Raw genomic sequence first — 24,867 nt, 5'->3', positions numbered from 1 at the left:
AAGTTGAGAAGAGTTGAATAAAAGTGTGGGCTAAATGTAGCAGCAAGTGTGGAGTGCAGTGCTGCCAGTCGTCTATTGGGGTCGCCATCACCCACGCTGTTACCGCTGCCAAGCGTCTGCAGGTGACGTCACTGCAGAGAAGAGGGTTTCCACATAGGATGATGTCACCCCTATCCACATCTCCCCCTCCTGTCTCTTTCTCTCCTTCCCTCTCCACATGTGCAGGGTGTCCACGCTAAGTGCCGGTGGCTGAGACCAGTTTGCGGCGGTCAGTCTGGGCTGACGTAGAGAAGATTCGACACCCCAGAGAAGAGATGGATAGGGAGATTAATGAAGATCAGCCTGGGCTCATCTTTAAAGTGTAGCTTGCTGCAGCTCCGTTTTGTCAAACCACACGGGATTCTCCACAAAAAAAGGACCTTAAGATTCTTCCACCAGCTGTTTAGCCTTTCAACAAGATGACCAGAGGGGAGATATTGTATAACGCTAAAGAAATCAATGCTATTGGATTGATGATTAGCCGTTTAAGCATGCAAGATTCAGGGAAGATGAGCTCTGGGTAGAGTGTTCTCTCTCTCTCTCTCTCTCTCTCTCTCTCTCTCTCATTCTCAGCCTCAGCTCAGCTAAACTATGATGTAATCCCTTTCCCCTCCTCTCTCTTTCTCTCTCTCTTTCCACACCAACACAAGCCAATCTCACACTGGAGACTGAAGGAGTTCAAAATGTCTGTTGCCTTGGATACTAGTCACCACCAATAGCATGTCTCCACTGGACATTTCCAGTGCTCCCTTGTCCAACTAGTCACCATGCCATCTCTGCAAAAGCTTCAGGCACAAAAGCTTCCTGCAGCGATTGACCAAATCATGGAATTCCTCTACACATGTCCATCAGTGTGCCATGACTGACTGGTCGCCTGGCTTATGGATTCAAGGTCACTGTTTCAATTCAAGCCCAGACTCCAGGGGACGAACGAGTCAGTCCAATCTGCAGGCTGCAAATAGAAAGTGGTGGGCTGAAGCAAAGAGGCCAGTGTGGGGACAATGACAGGGGTAACCTCTGAGCAGCTGCTACACCAGTCTACCTAAAAGCTAATCAAGAGGTGACTCAAAAAATGTCCCAAATGACCTAACAAACTGCCACCAATTAATATAAAATAAGCAAAAAATATAATAAAACATTTGAACATTCAGAAAATGGTGAGCACAAAGGCTTTTCTCCGTTCTTATGGAGTCAGTGATTAGGGGCAATTGTTTGGCAGGGGGTAAACGTGACGTCAGTCACGTGCAGATTGTAATCAAGTCGCGGTTATCGCACCGTACTGTTACCACTTGTAGCTTAACTGTGTACAACTGTACGACTGCACAGAGGTTCGTCTGGGGGTGAATAGAAATGTACATAGGAACAGATGCGTGTGGCTGGCGTGACTCACATTGCACTGTCAGGTATGCTGACGCAGTGGGGGGCCGACCAAGGCTATTACTGGGGCTGCAAGTGTACTTCCCTGCATCCTCTGGCTTCACCTGGGCAATGATGAGGGAGCCGTCAATCAGAATGCTCACTCTGCGCTTTAGATCGCTGGAGAAAGAAAGAAAATAAATGACAGCAAAGTTCAGTAAATTGCCATTAATGTACACGAAAAACTCATAAACTCATGTAAATCAAAAACTCTATAAATTTAATTTTCCATCTACTTCCTAGGCATTCAATCAGCCAGAATGCGTTTGGTGTGCAATGAATACTTATTTAAAACGTTTATATAACCAAAACTCTCTTCTGCATCTCACACCACAGTAATAAAATCTCACGATCGTTATTACATTTAAAGTAAAGGTTTTGCAATGCTTTCTACTTCATTCCTCTTGCATTCTCAAGTCTAATTGGTCAGAAGGTGTTGATTAACGTTCTTTAACAGCAGCTCTGACAGTAGTTGCATTAATCACGGGTTTATATTTACGGGCTCTTTCTAATAGGTTATCGTTTCTATAGTAACATCTAAAACAGGGACATGGATGGTGGACACTCCATGTAAACAAATTTTAAAAAACATGTCATTGTTGACATGAGACGTATATTTAGCAGTTATGGAGCGAGTCACGGTCAGTGATTTGTACCGGTCAGAGGTACGGCTGTAAATTTGAAGTGGTTTCACAATAACGTGACAAGCTGCAGATTGTTTACATGTAAGCGATAACAGGAGCTAACTCGTTTTACTGATGATAGACAACATTAAATGTAGTTCGAAATGTATAAAATGGAAAAATGAATAGCTTAATCACACCAAACAACTGTTGATTATAAATGTAAAGTGCGTAAATGTAGCTAATCACAGAACACTACAATGTTTATCTTAATTTTATTGATTAAAGTCATTCTCTGTCCTGAATCATTTTGGCAAGACTCTGTGACATTACTTTAATAACAGGAAGTGGTTTGAGGAAGATATTTCCTGTACTTTAGGTGACATTTTGGATGAGACAAACATCTTGTTATCTACATTATTCTCCTAGCTATCCAGTATAGTACATTATGTTAATGATTCTTTATTTGGACTGAGCTTAAACCCTAATGATTTTCCAATCTGTTTCTTCAACCAATCCTAGAAGCACCAGCTGGGATATCCTGAAAGGAGTGCTCAGAAATCTAAAACGGGGCAGCTGAGTGAGTTTTATTCATGCCTCAGCTTTCTGTCACTCTCCTGCACCGTACTTCCTGCAGAGCAAAAAGAAAAAAAAGGCATAAAATCCTTTTTGTATGCAGTATATTGTACAGGCTGGCCATGCATGAGGGCGTTTAGGATAGCTCAATGCTACACTACTTATAATCAGTGCTAGTGAAGCACATGATGACACGAGCACCATGCTGTCAAGAAGAGCAAGAAAGGAGAGAATTCAGGATGTCTGAGTGCTGAACAATCTCACTCTCAGACGGAGATCAGACTAGTCAATAAAGATCAGCCAGGAACATAAATGAGCTCAGATTGGTATCAAACCCGGATCAGTGCTAAGATGACCTTTAATTCTGTTTTAATAGAAAAATGACTGTGACTCAGAACAGAAGATCTTAGAGTGGTTTCTACATTTTTATAGCATTGTTTACACATCTTATGAATTAGCAGTGAATGCATAGTATTAGAATAGCCGTCAATACACCACAACTTTTTCCTGTTTGCAGTTTTCCTAATATCCTTCTTTTTTTTAATGGACAGATATTTGAACACAAGTTTAATTTCCAAACCTTCTCAAGACAGTGGGCAAGCTAATGGGTATGCTAATGACACATAGTTAAGTGTGAGAGCCAATTTGTCTGTATCTGCAGAACAATTCCTAATCTTCATTTACTTGAGGGTTATTAAGAAATCCAGCCTAATGTACTTACTCAGCATCCTGGTAAACCCAGTGACTGGTCTGTGAGAAAGTGGCTTATGAGAAATGTTTAGAAGTGCGTTCCAGCTAAAAAGCCATTTCTGTGTGAAATACCAAAGTGAAAAAGGTAGCATACTTTATACTTTATACATTCATATAAAATACACTATAATGGAAAAAGTTTTGGGACACCCCTCCAAATCATTGAGTTCAGGTGTTGTTTTTCAGGGGTTTGGGCTCGGCCCCTTAGTTCCAGTGAAAGGAACTCTTAATGCTTCAGCTTCATACCAAGACATTTTGGACAATTTCATGCTCTTTGTGGGAACAGTTTGGGGATGACCCCTTCCTGTTCCAACATGACTGCACACCAGTGACCAAAGCAAGGTCCATAAAGACATGGATGAGTGAGTTTGGTGTGGAGGAACTTGACTGGCCTGCACAGAGTCCTGACCTCAACCCCATAGAACATCTTTGGGATGAATTAGGGCGGAGACTGTGAGTCAGGCCAAAAGTTTTGGGACGTCCGCCTTTACATGCACATGAATGTAATATGGAGTTGTCCCACCCTTTGCTCTTCTGGGAAGGCTTTCCACAAGGTTTAGGAGTGTGTTTATGGGAATTTCTGACCATTCCTCTAGAAGTGCATTTGTGAGGTCAGGCACTGATGTTGGATGAGAAAGCCTGGCTCACAGTCTCCGCCCTAATTCATCCCAAAGGTGAGCCCAACCCCTGAAAAATAACAACTGAATTCAATGGTTTGGAGGGGTGTCCCAACACTTTTGGCAACATACTCTACTTGATGTGGAACATTATCAGGTTCTGTAGAAAGGATAATGATAATAATCATAGAGACTATATTAATAAAAAGAAATTGTGATTTGCTTCTCAGAAACTGCTGTCACCTTCTGATCAGACCAATCAGATCTGAGAATTCAATTCAACTGGTATTAATGCATAATGCGTCTACTGTATATAAAGATTTCAAGATATTGTCCTAGATCTGTGGAAATTTGACTTAGCTAATGTATCTAAAGAATTAATTCATCCTGCTAAATGAAAACTCTAAATCCATACTAGTTATTCTGCCCTGTGAAATAGAATAGGGGTTTAAATGGATACTGTGAAAAACCTGCTAGCAGACAGTCTTTACTAAACCATGCAGATCAAATAACAGCTGACATTTAAGTATTCAGTAGTGCACTGTCTAGACTATTCTAAGCGAGACTCCATCATTTTCGAGACAGAAATAAATGTGTGAGGAATCTTAAAAGCTTGTACGTTCCTGAAGCAAGTACCAGATACACTGAAGCATGTGTGCAATGTGATGATGATCCAGAAACACACACAGGCCGTACTCCATCGACCATGCTTCAGCTGTGTTTGTGTGTCATACTTATGAGTGGTTTCTCTTGACTGCCCAAACACTTTACGTTGGAAGTCTAATATAATTCTTGTTATAAGATGTACACCGACCAGGCATAACTTTATGTTATAACCTAATAGCCTCTGAAACCTTTCTGCATCTGTAGAGATATTTCCAATTAAACACACACAAATACACTGATCAGGCATAACTTTACCTGCCATGACCACCTGCCTAATATTGTGTTGGTCCCCCTTTTGATGTCAAAACAGCCCTGACCCGTTCTGCACTGTGTATTCGGACCCCTTTCTATCAGAACCAGCATTAACTTCTTCAGCAGTTTGAGCAACAGTAGCTCGTCTGTTGGATCGGATCACACGGACCAGCCTTCTCTCCCCACGTGCATCAATGAGCCTCGGCCGTCCATGACCCTGTCACCGGTCCACCATTGTTCCTTCCTTGGACCACTTTTGATAGATACTGACCACTGCAGACCGGGAACACCCCACAAGAGCTGCAGTTTTGGAGATGCTCTGATCCAGTGGTCTAGACATCACAATTTGCCCCTTTTGGTCAAACTCACTCAAATCCTTACACTTGTCCATTTTTCCTGCTTCTAACATCAACTTTGAGGACAAAATGTTGACTTGCTGCCTAATATCCCACCCACTAACAGGTGCCATGATGAGGAGATCATCAGTCTTATTCACTTCACCTCTCACTGCTCATAATGTTTTGCCGGATCGGTGTATGTATGATGGCCTGGGAAACCCACTGGATGTCTGTGGAGGTGGAGGTGTGGGTGGTTGGTTGTGGTCAAGTGTCAGCTGTAGACATGAAGGAGAGGTGAGTTGAATTGGCACCACAGGTACGGCATGATGATTCTCACCGCATCTTATTACTGCGATTCTACACACTTGTGTCATATTTGTTTCAGGGACTCTCGCAAGGAGAGAGAGAGAGAGAGAGAGAGAGAGAGAGAGAGATAGTGGTACAGATCTTGACAGATCTTGTGAGCAGTGTACACACCCACACACATAGACCTGCCAAGCAGTGTGAACTTGAACCTGACGGAGCGAGAGCCGTGAGTCCAGGACAGACCCGTTTACTGTGTCATGTTGTTTTGTTGGGTTTCTGAAAGTGTGCTGAAAAGCCTGGACTGAAAGTCCAATTTATTTAAGCTTACTTTTTTCTACACACACTACCACAACATCACACATGTCTAATGTACGTGTGTAATATTTGACAGAAATCTCAGTCTGTAAATAACATGGAGAGTTATGTATACGTATATTCAGTCTTTCTTATTCTGCTATTTTCTTGGAGTTTATTGTGTTCTTTACATCTTGTGTTGAAGCTTATTCCTCAGTTCTGCTCTTGTTGTGACACCAAATTTTTCCAATGGGGATTAATAAAGTACTCTAATCTGCTCTATTCTAAGAAACACAAGCCTGGAACTCAGCTAAAACCTGCAGCTTTTGCTCCATCAGCTTCTAGTTCACACTCCTTAGCATATGTCTGTGTGTTTGTGTGTGTGTGTGTGTGTGTCAGATGCTCTGTCAAATAGTATCTCTCTCGCTCTCTCTGTGATTACAAGAGTCCCTAAAAATACAGAGATACAAACAGATAGACTCGCAGTAATAATCATCACGCATTACCTGCTGCTTTGACCCGCCTTCTCTCTATCCACAGCTGACGCTCGGCCACGCCCACACTGCAACAACACCACTATTCTACCGTATTTAAGAAACCATAAACATGCTTTACAAAAACAATGCTGAAACATTTTTTTTACTTTTAAAATGGCCTGCAGTGGTAAAGAAAAGCGTCAGCATGCCTAAAGATGCCTAAAGCCTCACACTGTAAACATCATGCTTTAATTAACTCGGTGGATCTCTGCCTTCATGTGCTGAAGCAAAATAAACATGTCTAAACATTTCATCAGTCAGATACGAGTCAAGATATCCACGATGCTCCTACACCGCAATAGTAATGAAGTCCTTACATGTAATTTTCTGTGTTTTTTACATTTTTGAAGCGAATCAAAAATGATAATATCTAGACATTCGCATGTGGTTGGGAGATGACAACAGAGAAACATGGGTCAGTTCAAGCAAGCCTGAATTATTTACAATGATATATAATAGACTTTTCACCATCTGAAGGGTTTTCCCAGGCTGCCACAGATATATTTAACCAGTAAAAAGCCCAAACATTAAACCAGATTATACTTTTTACTGTAAGGACTAAGACTAAACATTTTTTTTTTTACTTTTCCACAATAAATGCACTTGATTAGCCAAGACGTGTTTGGTGTTTGCTTTAGTTTTGCACTGGTACCATGACACTCATGTAGCTAACATGTAGTGGAAGATTGATCTCAGAATGATTTTTCATCAATATCTGCATCCACTTCTTCAGTAATATGTCAGAGACTTGTGGTTTGGGGTTTAGGATACAGTATGACCAGAAAGAACCAAAACACAGCATCTATCTTCAACTACGTTTACACGTAATTACATGTTTTATGATGCCTCCCAAGTTCCCTAAAGGTCAAAGTTATGCAGGAGATTATTAATTTTTCTCACATTAAAAATAAATTTGTAAATATTTCATTTCATACTACTGATTACCCAGGTTAATTATGTTGTCATTTTTACAGAAATATTTTGGATGAGAATTTTATTACTAGCTTGACTTCTAGTTTCTGTGCAAAACTAAAGAAATACTAGGCATCCAACAGGTCTTGGCTGACTGACTGGATCAGGAACAGGCTGTGTAAATGTGTAGCATACATTCATGCTGCCAGGAATCCTGAAGCCTGAATGAGGATGATGATAGTGCACAGAGAGCGAAGTCTCCCCACAGCACAGCACAACAGCAGTGAGATGTGATACAGTAATGAACCCGATCATAACTTTACTTCTTGAAGAAGACATTATCTTCCTCCCAGAACCAGGTGTACGTCATGTTTCCAGGATACGCCTCGGCCTGGCAGGTGAAGAATGCATCCTGGGATATGTTCACGGTTATGTTCTCGGGAGGGGAGACGATAAATGGAGGTCCTGCAAGACGAAACGAGAGAGAGAGAGAACAGGTTTAGATTTATTCCATAGGATGGAAAGCTTTCATGCCGATACGTTCTGAGCTGCAAAAGATATTTGAAACTTTCCCTGAATGTAGCTGTGTGTGCTGACCAAACCGTAAAATCTGTCAAGCTTGGAGATACAGTAGGATACTCTACAGGTATCCTGTCCTTTTCAGTCCAGAATAAAGATATGTTTACTCTGTAAATATACCATGTGAGACTGGTGACTTATAAACCTTCTCTACGGTGAGAGCAATATGACCCCATCAGCTATGAGCATAATATGAATAGACAGCTGGGACAAGCAGATTTAGTGTCCAAGCTATTCGTTTTTTACTCATAGCTGCCCAGTAAAGCATGTAGGTTTCAGAGCCTCCTCTGCGAACAGAAAAACCTCCAGCAACACATATGCACCCATTTATTTATATATTTTTAATACTTCTGACAATTACTGTCTCCACTGGAAGCCCATTAGAAGGAGAAACAGAGCTTAGATACTGATTAAACTGTCTTTTATAATGGCCAATTACAATGACAGCTACAGATACTTTATATTCGCATAATTAAAGGAAAAACATAAAAATAAAGGAGAAAAAAATCTGACCAGGAAAACATCTGGCTTTGTAGATCAACTCAATCATTTGAATGCTTTATTATAGAAGAGAAAAGTATATATTTCTATTACAGATTCATTTCCCTGAAAACACGAAAGGACTCAGAAGGACTTTCAGGACTCACGGACATTTTAATCGAGACGTGTTTGTCCCCAGTGTGTGTGTGGTGTTAGCGCCTCACCCCAAGTTACCTTTCATAAACGTATATAATGCAGCATGTCCTCCCTTCTGTTAGCAATACAGAGAGAGACTATGTAAACAAGCAGGAGTTCCAGCCAAAAAAGCTTCATCTGCCCACGCCAGCTTTCACAAACACAAACATATGAACTCATGCCACACACTCACTGAGTGCATTAAACCAACTCAATATAATATAATAATGATAACACGAGTGACCCCTTTCAATACAAGAGCAGTACATTTGCCTGCAATTCAGTCTAGAGTTCACCTTACTTTTCATTCATTTTTCCCGTATGAAAACATTGTTGTGTTTCCTGAGACGGCATGATGAATGGGTTATGTAAGCCACAGAGTGAATGAGTCTCCACTCTCAGACTTCTCTCCAGCTCAAATCTTTCGTGATGCTTAATGTGTGTAATGTGCTTAGCCATGTCTATCCCGTCTGCTCTGTGTGCTGGAATCCCACAGGAAAATGGCTGGCTAATTGCTGCACCTCTGCAACTTATCTTCACTGGTCATGTCCTTATATTATCACTCATTATTTATGGTTAAACCTGCCTGTACTAGTTCTCCCTAGGCTTTTGTTCATGTGTCTTTTGGATATCTATTACTGATTATACACTGACCAGGCATAACACTGTGAGCAGGGCCCAGTGAAGTGAATAAGACTGAGTATCTCCTCATCATGGCACCTGTTAGTGGGTGGGATATATTAGGCAGCAAGTCAACATTTTGTCCTCAAAGTTGATGTTAGAAGCAGGAAAAATGGACAAGTGTAAGGATTTGAGTGAGTTTGACCAAAAGGGCCAAATTGTGATGGCTAGACCACTGGATCAGAACATCTCCAAAACTGCAGCTCTTGTGGGGTGTTCCCGGTCTGCAGTGGTCAGTATCTATCAAAAGTGGTCCAAGGAAGGAACAGTGGTGAACCGGAGACAGGGTCATGGGCGGCCGAGGCTCACTGATGCACGTGGGGAGAGAAGGCTGGCCCGTGTGATCCGATCCAACAGATGAGCTACTGTTGATCAAACTGCTGAAGAAGTTAATGCTGGTTCTGATAGAAAGGGGTCAGAATACACAGTGCAGGATGGGTCAGGGCTGTTTTGGCAGCAAAAGGGGGACCAACACAATATTAGGCAGGTGGTCATAATGTTATGCCTGATCAGTGTATTTGTGTGTGTTTAATTGGAAATATCTCTGCAGATGCAGAAAGGATTCGGTTATCACATAATATAAAAAAAATCCAGAGCTTCATTTATAATCAACTCAGGACTGATTGCTCAAACACTACTATAGAATATTTCTATGCAGTTTGCAGACAGTGTTTGAAGACTCTATAATCTTCCTTATGTTTAAAAAACATCTCAAATAGGGCTAAATCTAAATCATAGCACTTTTTTGAGTGGACTTTTTTGACAAGACTGAACTGACAGGACTGCTGGAGGTGACTGAGGGTTTGCGGTCAGCATTTTCTGTAAATTGGACCATGAGGTGGAAACAGACCAAAAGATGAACTGTAGAGCTATAAAAGTGTTCTGGATATTTAGACCAGAAAAAAAAATAGAAAAAAGAGATAATTTATTTTGTGCTGAATCTGCATTGTGTGTGTTGAGGTCATTTTTGTGATTTTTATGCATACTTGGCAAATGTTTGTTTAAATCAATGAATTATAATCTTCACATGTTTTTTTCTGCTTTTTGTCTGCAGTGTGAAACCGAGACTAAAAACAAATCAAAATGAAAATTTCAGGTGATCTGAGTACATCAGTGAGTGTGGAAATCATACAGGCGGTGTCACACACACACACACACACACACACACACACACACACACACACACACTGGTTAATTCCACACCTAGCTTTGAGGGAAACCTCTAAACTTTACATGAACTCTTGGGGAAACACCACTGGCTCAGTGGTTAAGATTCTGAGCACGTGATCAGACGACTAAAAAACTGAAAAGCTCAAGCCAAAAGTTGTAAGGTTCAAGTCAAAGATGTAGTAGATGTGTTCTCTGCAAATACTTACACTGAATAATTGGCATTTTCTACATATGTATCATAGATACCCCTTGCGGATACACACTAAGAGATATGTTTCATGATGGCGGTGGTAAAAGAGATCACACACTCCATAGCTGTAGTTTCACAGCTCTACTGCATCACTGAGCAGCTGTCTAGACTAGCAGTACGTTTTACTGACAGATGGTATCTAGATATTTAATCACGTTTCTACACACGTACATGCTCAGAGAACAATCTGAGGTCAAGGGTCACTACCTTGGACGAGTAGGCGTGTGGTGTGGATGGCCTCTCCCTGCACGCTGTAGGCCCTGCACGTGTACGCTCCTCTGTCCTGCCGGCTGATGGACAACACCGTCAGACTGCCGTCGCTCACCTGTTGAAACAGAGGAGGTGTCATCATGATGGACAAACTTCAACACACTCTGAATATGTCATTGCTACACCCATACTTCTGTGTAAACTTGAGGATTATTGCCACAAAATATTGTTGAATGTTAATTACTTAACTAAAATTCAACAATAATTTGGATCGATCATGAATGAATGGTTGCTTAATGGATCCCTTCTTCAGGATTACAGTTACTGTAAAATAAACATATACTAAAGCTTCTGATGCAATACACAATACACAACTGCTAGTCATGGCAATGAGTAGGAAAACATTAATACTGATACTAGTGTTAGGTTTTGGTCTGATAATTTGCTCCAATACCAATGCTCTGTTATAAAAATTCAATATTGTGTGATAATATACGACATTGACATTGGATGCAATGCAGCGTGTTAATGAACAGATGCCATAACTCACTATTAATGACGATAATCAGTGCAAAGCAAACCCTAAACTATGTGCTCGCTCTCTCATGCCAGTCACAGTGACACTATCCAATCATGTAAACATCACTTTCCTTAAAGTGAATTATTCTTTTTTCTGCCCTGTGATGCTCTCTGATGCTGTTGTTGTTCTGGCTGCTCCCTGTTCAGGGTCGCCACAGCAGATCATTTGGTCTGCATGTTTCGATATGGCACAGGTTTTACACCGGATGACATTCCTGATGCAACCCTCCCATTTAACCCAGGCTTGGGCCCGATGAGAGTTAACTCTTCAGTAGCTGGGTTAGCGCCCTGCCCAGAAGTCGAACCCGGGTCGTGGCAATGAGTGCGCAGGATCCTGCTGCTGGACCACCAATAGACTCTGTGATGCTCTCTAATGCTCTCTGTTTAACCACTGAATCAGGAGATGGTCACTCATACCACACTACATCAATCAATAGTGCTCAGTAACATGAACTGATTACTATTAAGACTCATTTCTGTATTAGTATCAGGGTCGGAATTGATGAGTACCAAAAATATGGTTTCAGACTTGGTCTGAAAAAAAAATGGATGCAGCATACATTAAATACAGTATTAAACACACTATTAAAGTACATTAAAGACAATTCCACATATGAGTGAAGGATGTAGTAAAGGGCATTAACCAAAAACATCAAGTATTGTTATTACATCATGACTCAAAAAGAGAGCAAAGAGACAGGGCCAACGCAAGAGAGATCAAATAAACCAGGCCACTGCACCAGGGACTTAAAGATCAATGTGCTCCTGTTCTCTCTCATACACCCACAGATACACCATTCCTATTTTATTATAGTCCCCTCCAGCTGTTACCAGCACCAGTGTACTATAACTTTGTGACTATCAAAGCATCTTCCACTGTAGTAATGTTCAGTGTCTTCCACTCTAGCAGCTGAATTGGTCCCAGGACCGGTCCCTGAAGGACTCCCGAACTTCTCCCAATATCCAGAAAATAAAAAGAGCGCTTATCACCATGACCTTACCTCTCTGGAGGAAAATTTCTTATACAACAATTAAGTTTACAGGAGAATTAATAAAGCATTTCTTTTGAGAGTCCCGTTAGCTAAGACATCAGGGAGATTCCACCAGCGTTATTCAATACTGAAGGTTTCTATTGTGTGTTCCTGTTGGAAATTAAATTTAAATCATGACTTTATAATATAGCTTCAAGCCTTCATATTTCATTTCTGTGGAATACAACATGAATTAAACAATAAAATAACACAGATAAGATTTAATTCTACAGAGTGATGCATGTCTGATTCATGAAAATAATGTATGCAGTAATTCGAGAGCAAATGATGGATCATATTCATCTGCGTGAATGCAAGCTCCCATCCACTAGTCCCTTATTTACATATCATATGCATACAACACGCCCCAGATTACACTCATTAACATCTAATTTACATGAAACACATCATAAGAGGCAAAAAACCTGGAATTAAATAAAATCAACTGTTAACACAGGTTCATTAGTTTTATTGAAATTAATGGTATTTTATACAGTTATGGAAGTGTGATGATTACTATCTATCTATCTATCTATCTATCTATCTATCTATCTATCTATCTATCTATCTATCTATCTATCTATCTATCTATTTTTATAATAAAGTGCGTTAAGGTGAAAATCAGCAGTACACTGAATTGTTGTCCAGCCTCGCCGATGGGCAGTTTATTCAGTTTTGTACGCTCTGCCTGTGATTATATGGGTGTCCTCCAGTTTCTCGTGCCAGTCGGTAGACTGGCCAGTCCCTAAATTGCCCCTATGTGTGAATGAGGGTGCATATGTGTGTTTGGTTGCTTGCGATGAACTGGCATCCAGTCCAGCGTCTATTCCTGGCTAGTGTTCCTGAGCCTTTAAATCCACTGCAACCCTGACCAGAATAAAGCAGGTCAGGGAATAAATCTGGACATTGCTCGGATTTAACAGCAATGTGATAAAGAATGTGAAACAATTACAATAAAAAAAGATATTAAATATTTCTGTTTATAGTTGACTGGTGGCTCGGCTTCGTTAAGGAGATCCGCAAGCTGCAGGCATTTTGTTTATGAAGTGCAGCAAAGATGACAAACATGAGTGTTATCATTTAAAAGCCTGACATATAGAACACATGTAGCTCAATAAATGCTTGTAATACTTGACTACCATGTGAAGGTTTCAGATATGTACAGTAGGGATTATTATAACACTATAACACAACCGCAGATACAAACAGCAAGTGCACCACTGTTTCTTTTAAAGCTTTGCACAGCTACATAAACATGAGGAGCTGACCAGTGCATTTAGTGTTAATTCATCTTTAGTAATTGCCTGGTCAGGGAATATATATGAGCCAAGTGAAATAAAAAAAATCCCACATACATCAATGGAGTATCTGAGGTTGAGGAACTGAACTAAATTCACAGACCATGCTGACCACATTTTCACACACTGGACATTTTCACCTCAGAGGTTATTTTCAACCCCTGCAATGTTTCACACTCCTATAGTTTCCTAGCCACAGGTTAAACCATGCCCATTTCAGATTTTAATCTTAATACAGATGCAGATTTTCGAGGCACTAAGCAGATAAAGACAGTTGCATTGAATTATGATGCTAATACACACACAATTTTGTCAGTGCAAACACACATACAGTTCATGACACAGGTTCATTCCTCACTTTAACAATCCAACTCAAATCAACAAATTCAGCACTTTTCAGCAATATTCATATAAATGAAGCAACGGAGAAGAAGCCTTTATTACTGTCGCCACACATACAGGCACAGTGGAATTCTTTTCTCCGCATATCCCAGCTAAGGAAGCTGGTGCTCAGAGCGCAGGGGCAGCTATGATACAGCGCCCCCTGGAGCTGAGAGGGTTAAGGTCCTTCCTCAATTGCCCAGCAGTACAAACCAACAACCAACAACCCAGAGCCTTAACTACTTGAGACACTGACATAAAACCATGATATTTTTGAGAAATATAGACAAGTCATGTCTATGAGGGGTTTTGCATCTATAAATAGTTAGCACACAGTTATCCGGCATAACATTATGACCACCTGCCTAATATTGTGTTGGTCCCCCTTTTGCTGGCAAAACAGCCCTGACCCGTCCTGCACTGTGTATTCTGACCCCTTTCTATCAGAACCAGCATTAACTTCTTCAGCAGTTTGAGCAACAGTAGCTCGTCTGTTGGATCGGATCACACGGGTCAGCCTTCTCTCCCCACGTGCATCAATGAGCCTCGACTGCCCATGACCCTGTCACCAGTTCACCACTGTTCCTTCCTTGGACCACTTTTGATAGATACTGACCACTGCAGACCGGGAACACCCCACAAGAGCTGCAGTTTTGGAGATGCTCTGATCCAGTGGTCTAGCCATCACAATTCGGCCCTTTTGGTCAAACTCGCTCAAATCCTTACGCTTGTCCATTTTTCCTGCTTCTAACATCAACTTTGAGAACAAAATGTTGACTTGCTGCCTAATATATCCCACCCACTAACAGGTGCCATGATGAGGAGATCATCAGTCTTATTCACTTCACCTGGAACTGGTCATAATGTTATGGCTGACCAGTGTATATATAAATTTTTGGGTTTTTTTTTAAGTTTGCTCATGGTTTATGTCATACAGGTAAAGAAAGTGATGCTGATACCAAAAACAGTCTCTTATTTCTCAACATTCAAGACAGTTAGTTCATCTATAACCTGTTTTTCTTCTGATTTTAACTTTTAAGCACATCCTGCAAAGGCAGCGAACCTGGTCTCACACCAGCATAACAGGATGGCATTTTATCATCAGTGAGCCTTCCTCTCAGGACTCATTATGCTTTTCTCCTTTGTTTTTTGCCACATAATCGTGTAACAACATGGGGGTTAAAAAGACCCTGAGGGCCACTTTGGGGTTGTCCTCTGCAGGAAAGACGAGGAGGCAGATTAGTTTAAATCTCTGCTTGAGAAATGAGAAACCTGACAGCCTGGGAAAACCTGTGGGATGTCGCTGTGGCTGAGCTACAGCCAAAAAAAGACAAACCAGAAACCAGGAAGCCAAAAAAAGAAGCCAGGAAACCAAGAAGCAATAAAAATATTTCGGCAAAACAATATGAAGTTTATCTTCAAGTAGGTAAGAAGCCAGTTTAACAAACCCTGTGGTAGAAACACTCACTCTGCTAAGCTAGCTAAGTGTGATTTCCTCACACACTGAATGCCATGCTATGATCAATGGGCATCAATTCAGATGTAAACTAGATAAAGACAAATGTCCATCATGGTCCTGTGACACATTTGTAAAGAAATATTTAAATGCAATTTTCTCCCTTTTCACTTTTGAGCATTCAAAGGTTTTTTTTTTAATGGCATGTAATATATATTTGGCTTTATTTATTTCTTTTTTTAAGAACCGAGGGCATTGGTGGCACAAGGAGTTAAAGCTCTGGGTTGTTGATCAGAGGATCGTTTTCAAGCCCCAGTATCACCAAGCTCCACTGCTGGGCAATTGAGCAAGGCCCTTAACCCTCTCTGCTCCTGGGGTGCTGTATCATAGCTGCCCCTGTGCTCTGACCCCAACTTCCTCAGCTGGGATATGTAAAGAAAAGAATTCCACTGTGCTGTAATGTACATGTGGCCATAATAAAGGCTTCATGCCCTCAGATCTTCTTATTTATTTATTATATTTTATTATATTGACTTAGCATTATGGAGTCATTTTCCTGGATTTATAGTTAATATATTGCTTAGCTAATCTTGCAGCTTTTATAAACATTTTGGTCCAAAATAAAAATCATTGTATTGAAAAGCTAATTAACATCACTACTACCTTCTGACACCAATATCCACAACTTACATTTATATCATTTGTGCAATTGAAGGTTAAGGGCCTTGCTCAAGGGCCCAGCAGTGGCAGACCTGGGATTTGAACTCACAACTTTCTGATCAACAAACCAACACCTTAAACACTGAACAACCCCATCCCCTACATGCAACCTGTGATAAACGGTTCACAGAAAATAAAAAGCATTTCATATATCAACAATTTTCAATGTCTTTCTTCTCTAGAAACCAGCTCCTAAAGTGTCTAAATGGTCAGAACATGCTGATGGCTAGCTGATTTAATCATCTTAGTAATTCAACTAAATGCTGAAACCTCACAAGAGCATTACCCGAGTCAAACACCACCACGGGATATTGCAGGAAATGCTCAGGGGCTACAAACACTGAAACTTTTAATGCACTGGCAGTTAGTGTGACCTGACACAGGAAATCAAGCTGGGTAATGTAATTAGCAGTACACAAGTTGTCAATACTCCAGGAACTGTGACAGCATTTACCTTCTGGTGATCCATGCCGAATCAATACCGGTGATGAGTACATTACCCACCGGTATCTAGTGAAATAGATTTTAAGAGCATGTTTGGAATGAAAGCTCTACAATTCTTTTAAAATCCAGATTAAATCCATAAATGGTCTTATTAACCTGGGTTACTGGGTCCTTTATTTTATTACTATATATATATTTTTTTATCATGTGTGGTTCTTTTTTTATATATTTAAAGTCATAAAAAATCGTAGGAGCTTTCATTAATATGACATTATGGACTTAATTTAAAAAAAAGTGAATGGATAAAGATTATTATCATTACTATTAATTAGAACTGAATTGTTTCGGAGTATTAAATGGATCGTAAGTGTGAAAGTGAAAAATTTGCTCCTAAGGATCTAAGAGTTAATGTCTGCTGCAGCAATGACGACATCCAGGAGCAGCTGGGAGTTGGGTGATCATATGTACGACAACACACACACACACACACACACACACACACACACACAGAAGCAAGAACACAGATAAGTACAGCCCATTTATTCAAAACAGCAGAAATCTGCGACACAGTAATTACTCTAATTAACCAGATGGAGACATGTGGCTAGACTACAGCAGACCCAATAACACACAACTACACACACACACACACACACACACACACACACACACACACACACATACAAACACACACAAATTCACATGAGCCTAAAAACTGGCATGATTTATAGTCCGATTCAGTCGTCCCAGACTGAAACGCACATCATAACACTTTGGACAAGATAAGTTTGCTGTTCTCAGGACACATAATGTGATGTTCTCACTGGCCACCAGTTTATTGACTACAACCAAAGACAAGTAATGAAAAAGGTCTGGCAATGTAGGACGTTTTGTTCTTGAATAGTGTGTGACTGCTGTAATGACACACGTCTAAAATCCACCAATAGGAGGACAGAAAAGAGTAGACTTACATTAATTTATTTTATGTTACCAGCCTGCATGCATGTCCTGAAAAAAATGGACAGGAAATGGACACTATATCTGTTTATGCAACCCCAAGACCAGATCATGATGTAGGCAGAACATCACCATTTTCATGCTGATGGCTCGTTATCGTTTGAACACGTATGTGTTACATACTCTGTTATTGATTTCACTTACAGCTACTGAAGTGATGTCATTTCTACCTACTCCAGTACTGTTTGTGTATACTGGACTATTCGTATCATCTGGACTAATTTACAGTGGCTGAGAAATGCAAAACACAAAAACAAATCCAGAAACACAAGGACGAATCAGATGAAGCGTAGGTTTAGATTGTGAATGGAATTCTTCCCTCTGATTGGACGAGACATCTGTCACTCAGGATATACAGGAAGTAGGAAATTGTGTATCTAACTTTATTTCTTGTACATGCGTGGAGTTCTGTATTGTCCAATCAGAGGGAAGAATTCTATTCAACTATACCTACCTTTTCCGCTTTGTCTGAATTCTCCTTGTGTTTTTTGGATTATTTTATTGTGTTTTGCGCTTCTCAGACACCATATTAATTAGATTCACTAAAACAGATGAATTCACTCATTCACTCAATCCAGTATGGGCGTGGATTCAAGTGAGATTAACCCAATAAGACCTCAGGATATTTATATGAATGTCTGCTTGATTGATATCTTGATAGGTTTAACTGATATGATGCATTTTCACTACTGATGAAATTAAGGGGAGATCAAGCAACACGGCATCGACCAGTCGAGGTCAGTGGCATGTTTCTTGTTCTCCTCATGGTTTTTGGTTCCTCGTCTTTGTTCTCATTCACAGCTCCAGAGCCAGATAACTGAAAGTCATTCTGCTCTTACAAAATTGAAGTGCTGGTGTCTTTGCTGTTCTGTGTTAGCAAATTCATGGCAGTAAAATACATGGAGGAAATCAAGAAGAGGAAAAATGTTTTTTTAGGCTCAATGCACTCCACAACTGCATTTTTAATGCACAAGCATTTCCCTCAGGAACTGTATTTTTAGTAGGAAAACATGTGGTTTCTGATCAGATGGTTGGTTTTATATATGTTCCATAGCTAGCTACTTGGATATCATGCTAGCCAAGTGAATTAAATGTATACAAGAGTGTGTGTTTGGGGGGGGGTGGCTGGGATGTGGTATATGGTGGCTTAGTGATTGGCATGTTTGCTTTGCTGTGCCAATGGAGTTTACATGTTCTCCATGTGCTTCAGAGGCATGTGTTGTAGGCTCACGGGCATCTCTAAATTGTCTGTAGTGTGAATTGAGTGTGTGAGATGTGATGTGCCCTTTAATGGGACCATGTCCAGAGTGTCCCCCAACTTGTGCCCAGAGTCCCTGGGGATAAACTCCTAAGGACTATGTGTAGGATAAATACTACAGAAAAAATGATAGATGGATGGATGATTTGATGGATGGATCGATGGATGGATGATTGGATGGATGGATGGATGGATGGATGATTGGATGGATGGATGGATGGATGGATGGATGGATGGATGGAAGATTCTAGTCAACTTATGACATTTAATTATCACAGGTAAGGTGGTTATGTGGTTAAATAGCTTCATCCCATACTGACAATAAATTATTTATTTCAAATGAGACATTTACTCAGTTTATTCCATAATCTATGAACGATGTTGATTTGTATAGAGACGATCACAAGTCAACTTATAGCCACACTCACTCCCTCAGATAATGTAGAGTATAAACATTGTTGAGAATACATTTAACAAAGCTGATAATGACACTACAATTTAAACTCCAGTAAATTTGTTTGCAGCCTTTGTCACTGATTCACATTAAATATTAGAAAACTGAGTGTGTGCATCTTCGCAGAACATTTTTTATCTACAGCCTGCTGAGGAAATTATAGATGCAATAAAAAAACAACTTCTCTGCCTCTCCATCTTCTCTATTAATACGATCTGAGTTTCTTTCTCCATCAGCTAAATGCTTGCTGTCACTCAAACTAACAAGCTATGCATGGCAACACTCCTCTCATCAAAACCTCATCCTTCTTCAGTTGTTTAGTGTTCAGTCTTAAAGGCAAATGCCTGTTGCTACCATTTTCTAGCTATTATTCAGCTATGTTTATGAAAACATCATTGATCTATGTGCTGCTGCATATCAAACACCGTACAAAACGAGTGTCTGAACCGTGCATTACTCTGACATTCTCTACGCTGAGTCTACAGTGTCTATAAACAGATGCCTTACATTTAGCAAGCCATTAGTGCCACCGCTGCATTCCTTTTAAGGGTATATGAGCGTGCAATCTGCCATTCCTAGTGCCACATTTAGTTTCTCTCTAAAAAAAGGGGCTGTACATCACCCAGGGATTAAAAAATATAAAAATAACTGGCCATGCAAGGCTATTGCTTCAGTCACAGTTACTAAATATTTCAATTTATAAGTTACTGAAGTTTTCTAACCTGATTCCAAATATCTAATTTTATTTTCAACTAGCAGACCAACTGTATTCAGGTGAAACCACGGTGGCCAAGAAGTGCGAAACACAATAACAAAACCGGAAACACAAGGAGAATTCAGACATAGTGGAAAAGGTAGGTATAGTTTGTGAATGGAATTCTGACCTCTGATTGGACGAGACATGGGCCACTCAGGACATACAGGAAGTAGGAACTTATGTATCTAACTTTTTTTTTTTCCATAGTGCAACTTTAAATCTTTTAAAGAAAATAACAAACATATATATTTATCTTTATAATAAAATGGAGTTCATTCAGCTCTACTGTGAGGAAGGACGTTCATATGGTCAGTGTGATGTTGGATATACTGATAGTGTATCATGGAGTAAAGATTAGTTTATCTCTAAAAACACACCTGAAGAACACAGGAATGTTGGGAAGAGCAAACTATTCCAGATTAAAGGAGGTAAGGAGCGCTATAAGAGCAGAGCTGTGTTCATACACACACCAATCCACTTTCTACTGCTGCAGATACTGCTGGACTTCCTGTAGATCCTGAGTGACCCATGTCTCGTCTAATCAGAGGGAAGAGTTCCGTTTGCAAAAACTAGACCTACCTTTTCCGCTTTGTCTGAATTCTCCTTGTGTTTCCGGTTTTGTTATTGTGTCATGTACTTCCCAGACACCGTAGTTTTACCTGAATACTGTTGGTCTGCTAGTTGAAAATAAAATCAGATATTAGGAATCAGGTTAGCCACTATAGAAAACAGTAACGCTCCAAATAAGGTCCAGATAATCTACTAAACGAACATAATCTAGCTATTAGTGATAGTTCGACACACTAGTGATAGTTGCAGCCTAAAATAAGTTCATGTGACAGTGTTTATGTTTTGTTTAGTAATGTAAAGGAGGGAGAATAAACGAATACGCTCTTTCATGCATTCTCGCTCTGTTCCTCTTTAAACACCCTGCTTTCAGCTACGCCTTTAAAACGCCATGATGTCAGATCACTATCCCTGTCATCAGACCCAAGAGGGTAAATAAAATGAAAAATTCGATGAAAATCTGTGAAAATGTCATTTTCTCAGCTAAGTAATGTACGTAAATGTGTGATTGGATAAACCGCAACAGAAGCCCTGATGTTTCAAGTTTCAAGATTTTTCATCTGCTGAAATATGACCAAAAGTATGTGGACACCTCACAGTCAAGCCCATATGTGTTTGCTCCATCCGGCTCCAAAGTTGGTCTCAGTCTGCTGTTACGACAGCCTCCAATCTTTTGAGAAGCCTTTCCACTAGATCTTGCTTCCACCAACCTTGACAAACCAAGTCTTTATGGACATTGTTTTCTTTTTAATTCACAGGACAATGGTCATGGATTTGGGCTAGACCTCTTCCAGCGAATGGCAATCTTAATGCTACAGGATACAAGGACATTCGAGATAATTGTGTGCTTTCAAATTTGCGACAACGGTTTAGAGAAGATCCACATATGAGAGCCACATAATCTACTTTGTGGTTGTACTTTTATAGTCTACTTTTAATTTGTCACCACATGTAAACTAAACATAGCTTATGCTATCGAAATTATAGTTAAAAAGTTCCTGACCTAAAAGTTGCACATTCATTGTCTTTTAAAGCTGTAATAAAAACAGAGAGTGTCTGAAACTAATTTGGTACCAGAGATTCAGTAAGAGCTTCTTAATACAGAAGCTTAATAGAGTATAAATAAAACCACATGGAAACTCAGGCTAGAATTGCTAACAAACACACATTTTCAGGAACAAACCCATGACAGGACAGGGGGCAGAGCAAATCAGCTTCTAACCTAATAGTCTGACTGAATCATGTGACTAAAGGACTGAGGCAAAACTATCATCTGTTTTACAAGTTATGTGACGAGAGTAAGAACACAAACGAGGCAGAAAGGCGGAGAGGAAGCCGGAACGAGTGTATGCGAAAGAGGGAGAGAGAGAGAGAGAGAGAGAGAGAGACTGAGAGAGAACGAGGCAGAGGCTGACATCGAAAGTGGCGGAAAACTGCTTTAAATCTGTCACTTGTGATTTCAGCACCTATCACAGGCTGTAGAGTGGCAGCTGGAACGGAGACTCTACAGGGACGTGCGTCAATCAAAGGACGACATCAGAGTGACTGTTCATAGAGACACCTGATAGAGGACAAGTGACTCTGCTGAAACAACCCCAATTCTTCAGAGCTCATCTGATCAAAATGTATCTCTCTGACAAAAAAGACGGCTGACATGGAGCACAGAGAAAGAGTCAGCAATTAGAAATTGCTCAAAGAATGCACAGTGACACATCTGCTGCCTTGTCTGTGGATACACACACACACACACACACACACACACACTCTGACTGCGATGTGTTCTTTTCACTCCGAATCAAGTATTACACTCAGCGGGTGTTTTCCATCTCACAGGGTCACAGAGCATGAAGCTATGAAGCTGTAGACTATGATGGAGAGCTTAGCACTTGTCCATGTGTCTCAGTGAGAGAAAAAAGGGTTTCGTGTCACTCTCAGTTTTTCAAGAAGTCACACACACACACACACACACACACACACACAGACACATTCTCCTGACAGAATTCATGGCTCAATTAAATTAATGTGACATTATAGCATGCTGTGTGTTTCAGCGTTTAAGTGCTTTCACTAATCTCCAAATCTGTATGAATAAAGCAAATATGCAGAAAGGTAAATTAGCTAAAGTGTACATATGGACAGTTTTATATAGAACCCTTTGCGAAGCTAGGTCCACAATTTGAACCTTTCTGTGTCCACATGGGTTTTCTCTGGTCTCTTCCCTCCTCTGAATAACATTCCAACAGCTTCTCTAAACCACCTCAGGATATGAATGAAGGGCCTTGCTTAAGGGCCCAACGGTAGCAGCTTGGCAGCGCCGGGGCTTGAACCCCCGATCTTCTACACAACGACCCAGAGCCTTAACCACTTGAGCTCCCAGCACCCCACTGCCCTATGTTATACCATGAGTAAGTCTTTACTCCTAGGTTAAAATGCAGACTGAAGATGAATTAATGGATGAAATAAAGATATCTTTGCAGTTTGAGCAGGTAGCTTTATTATAGTTGGCTAGTTTTTCAGAACCCTGTAATGTAAGCTAGCTAGAATCAGAGCAGCTTCCCAGACACAGCATAAGTGAAGTTAAGTTGTCTTTATTCGCCACATATACATTTCTGCACAGTGAAAATCTTTCTTCGCATATCCCATGCTTGGACAGTTGGGGTCAGAGCGCAGGGTCGCCGTATCATGGCTGACCCTGCGCTCTGACCCCAACCTCCAAGGATGGGATATGCGAAGAAAGAATTTCACTGTGCTGTAATGTATATGTGACAAAGGCTGTTTCGTTCGTTTCGTGAACCCTGACCAATAAGCCATAACTGCTTGAGCTACCACCGGCCTGCGCTATTAAAATGTCTCATGGTAACAAAAGACAATAAGTTGCCTATTATATGTCGAATAGTTATCCTGTTATATTTTCCCTTTCACAATGGAGTTACGTGATAAAAAAAAAGTCCATACCTGACATGGATGCTCAAAGAACAGGCCACGCATGAGAGGTGAATTCTGCACATTTTGAGTGGTTGAGAAGGGAAAGTGGTTCCTACCTTGTACTTGGCGCTGTCCTGTAATTGTTCACCCTCCCGTATCCAGCTGACCAAGGGTTTGGGGTTGCCGAACGCCGTGCAGCTGAGAGTGATACTGCCCCCTTCTTTAGCCTCCACGTACTGCGGCGGTGTGTCTGTGAACGTCGGTGGAGCTGCAACACAAACGATACGTCTTTATACATTCATATTCTACATACGGCCCACTACCTGCTACAGATCGGTCAGTTTAATGGCAGGGACATGATAATAATCCATGCACATCTACATGAAACATTTTACCTGCTTTTTAGGAGTGTATTTTTCTGAATATAAATGAGTCTGGAGTGTATACAAGGATCTAAATTTCCATGATGTGATAATCAGGTCTAAAAACACCCCAGTTTCACGGTATAATGGTATTAATGGGTTGTTTTTAAACGCACGCCTGTGGTAAAAAAATTACAAAACAAATTTGGATTTTCTAAGAGATAATCCTAAGAGATGATTTTCTAAGACACGATCATTTCATTTAAAAATGTTCTAGTTTTTATGACCAAACTGAGGTAGAGTAAAGCAGTTTAACATTCACATAAACAAGGCCGTGTGAAATATAATGACATTTTCTTGCGGAAATAAATGAAAGTGTCAGAAGTGGGCGATTAGATGAAAGTGAAACTCTGTGCGCTCACTTTGAAAAGGTGATTATACAAGAGGATGAATTAAGACGTGTCGGAGTTATGAAGCGAGAGGCGAGATGAGAAAGCACCTCAGTGGCTGCAAACAAGGTGCTAGATAGACTCCAGCCTTGTCTGCTCTGATCTGAAGATGCATGCTGATGCTGCTAATGCTGGGGGAACATCCTGTCATACTCGCTGGATAACTTCAGTGGCCATTTCAATTGCAGTCATTTTGTGTCAAAGTTTTTATCCCTTAGGAAAAGTCCTGTTTTTTTGTCACTTTAATACTGGCACACCATCGCACATGACACTTTAACT

At 40.5% G+C, this 24,867-nt stretch overlaps 1 protein-coding gene across 4 annotated transcripts in view; it reads right to left on the bottom strand.

The window, feature by feature from the left end:
* Positions 1-24,867, bottom strand: part of igsf9bb (immunoglobulin superfamily, member 9Bb) — a 109,702-nt gene that overhangs the window by 39,450 nt on the left and 45,385 nt on the right. For all 4 annotated transcript variants that reach the window (XM_058415778.1, XM_058415779.1, XM_058415780.1 and 1 more), the window contains exons 4-7: positions 23,894-24,045; positions 10,888-11,005; positions 7,649-7,790; positions 1,430-1,575 (exon numbers count right to left, since the gene is read on the bottom strand). In XM_058415778.1, the coding sequence (XP_058271761.1) occupies positions 1,430-1,575; positions 7,649-7,790; positions 10,888-11,005; positions 23,894-24,045 (558 nt within the window). The remainder of the gene's footprint in view (positions 1-1,429; positions 1,576-7,648; positions 7,791-10,887; positions 11,006-23,893; positions 24,046-24,867) is intronic.

This window comes from Hemibagrus wyckioides, linkage group LG18 (assembly GCF_019097595.1).
Source record: "Hemibagrus wyckioides isolate EC202008001 linkage group LG18, SWU_Hwy_1.0, whole genome shotgun sequence".
Classification (NCBI taxonomy): Eukaryota; Metazoa; Chordata; class Actinopteri; order Siluriformes; family Bagridae; genus Hemibagrus; species Hemibagrus wyckioides.
This window is presented reverse-complemented; position numbering and strand designations above follow the sequence as displayed.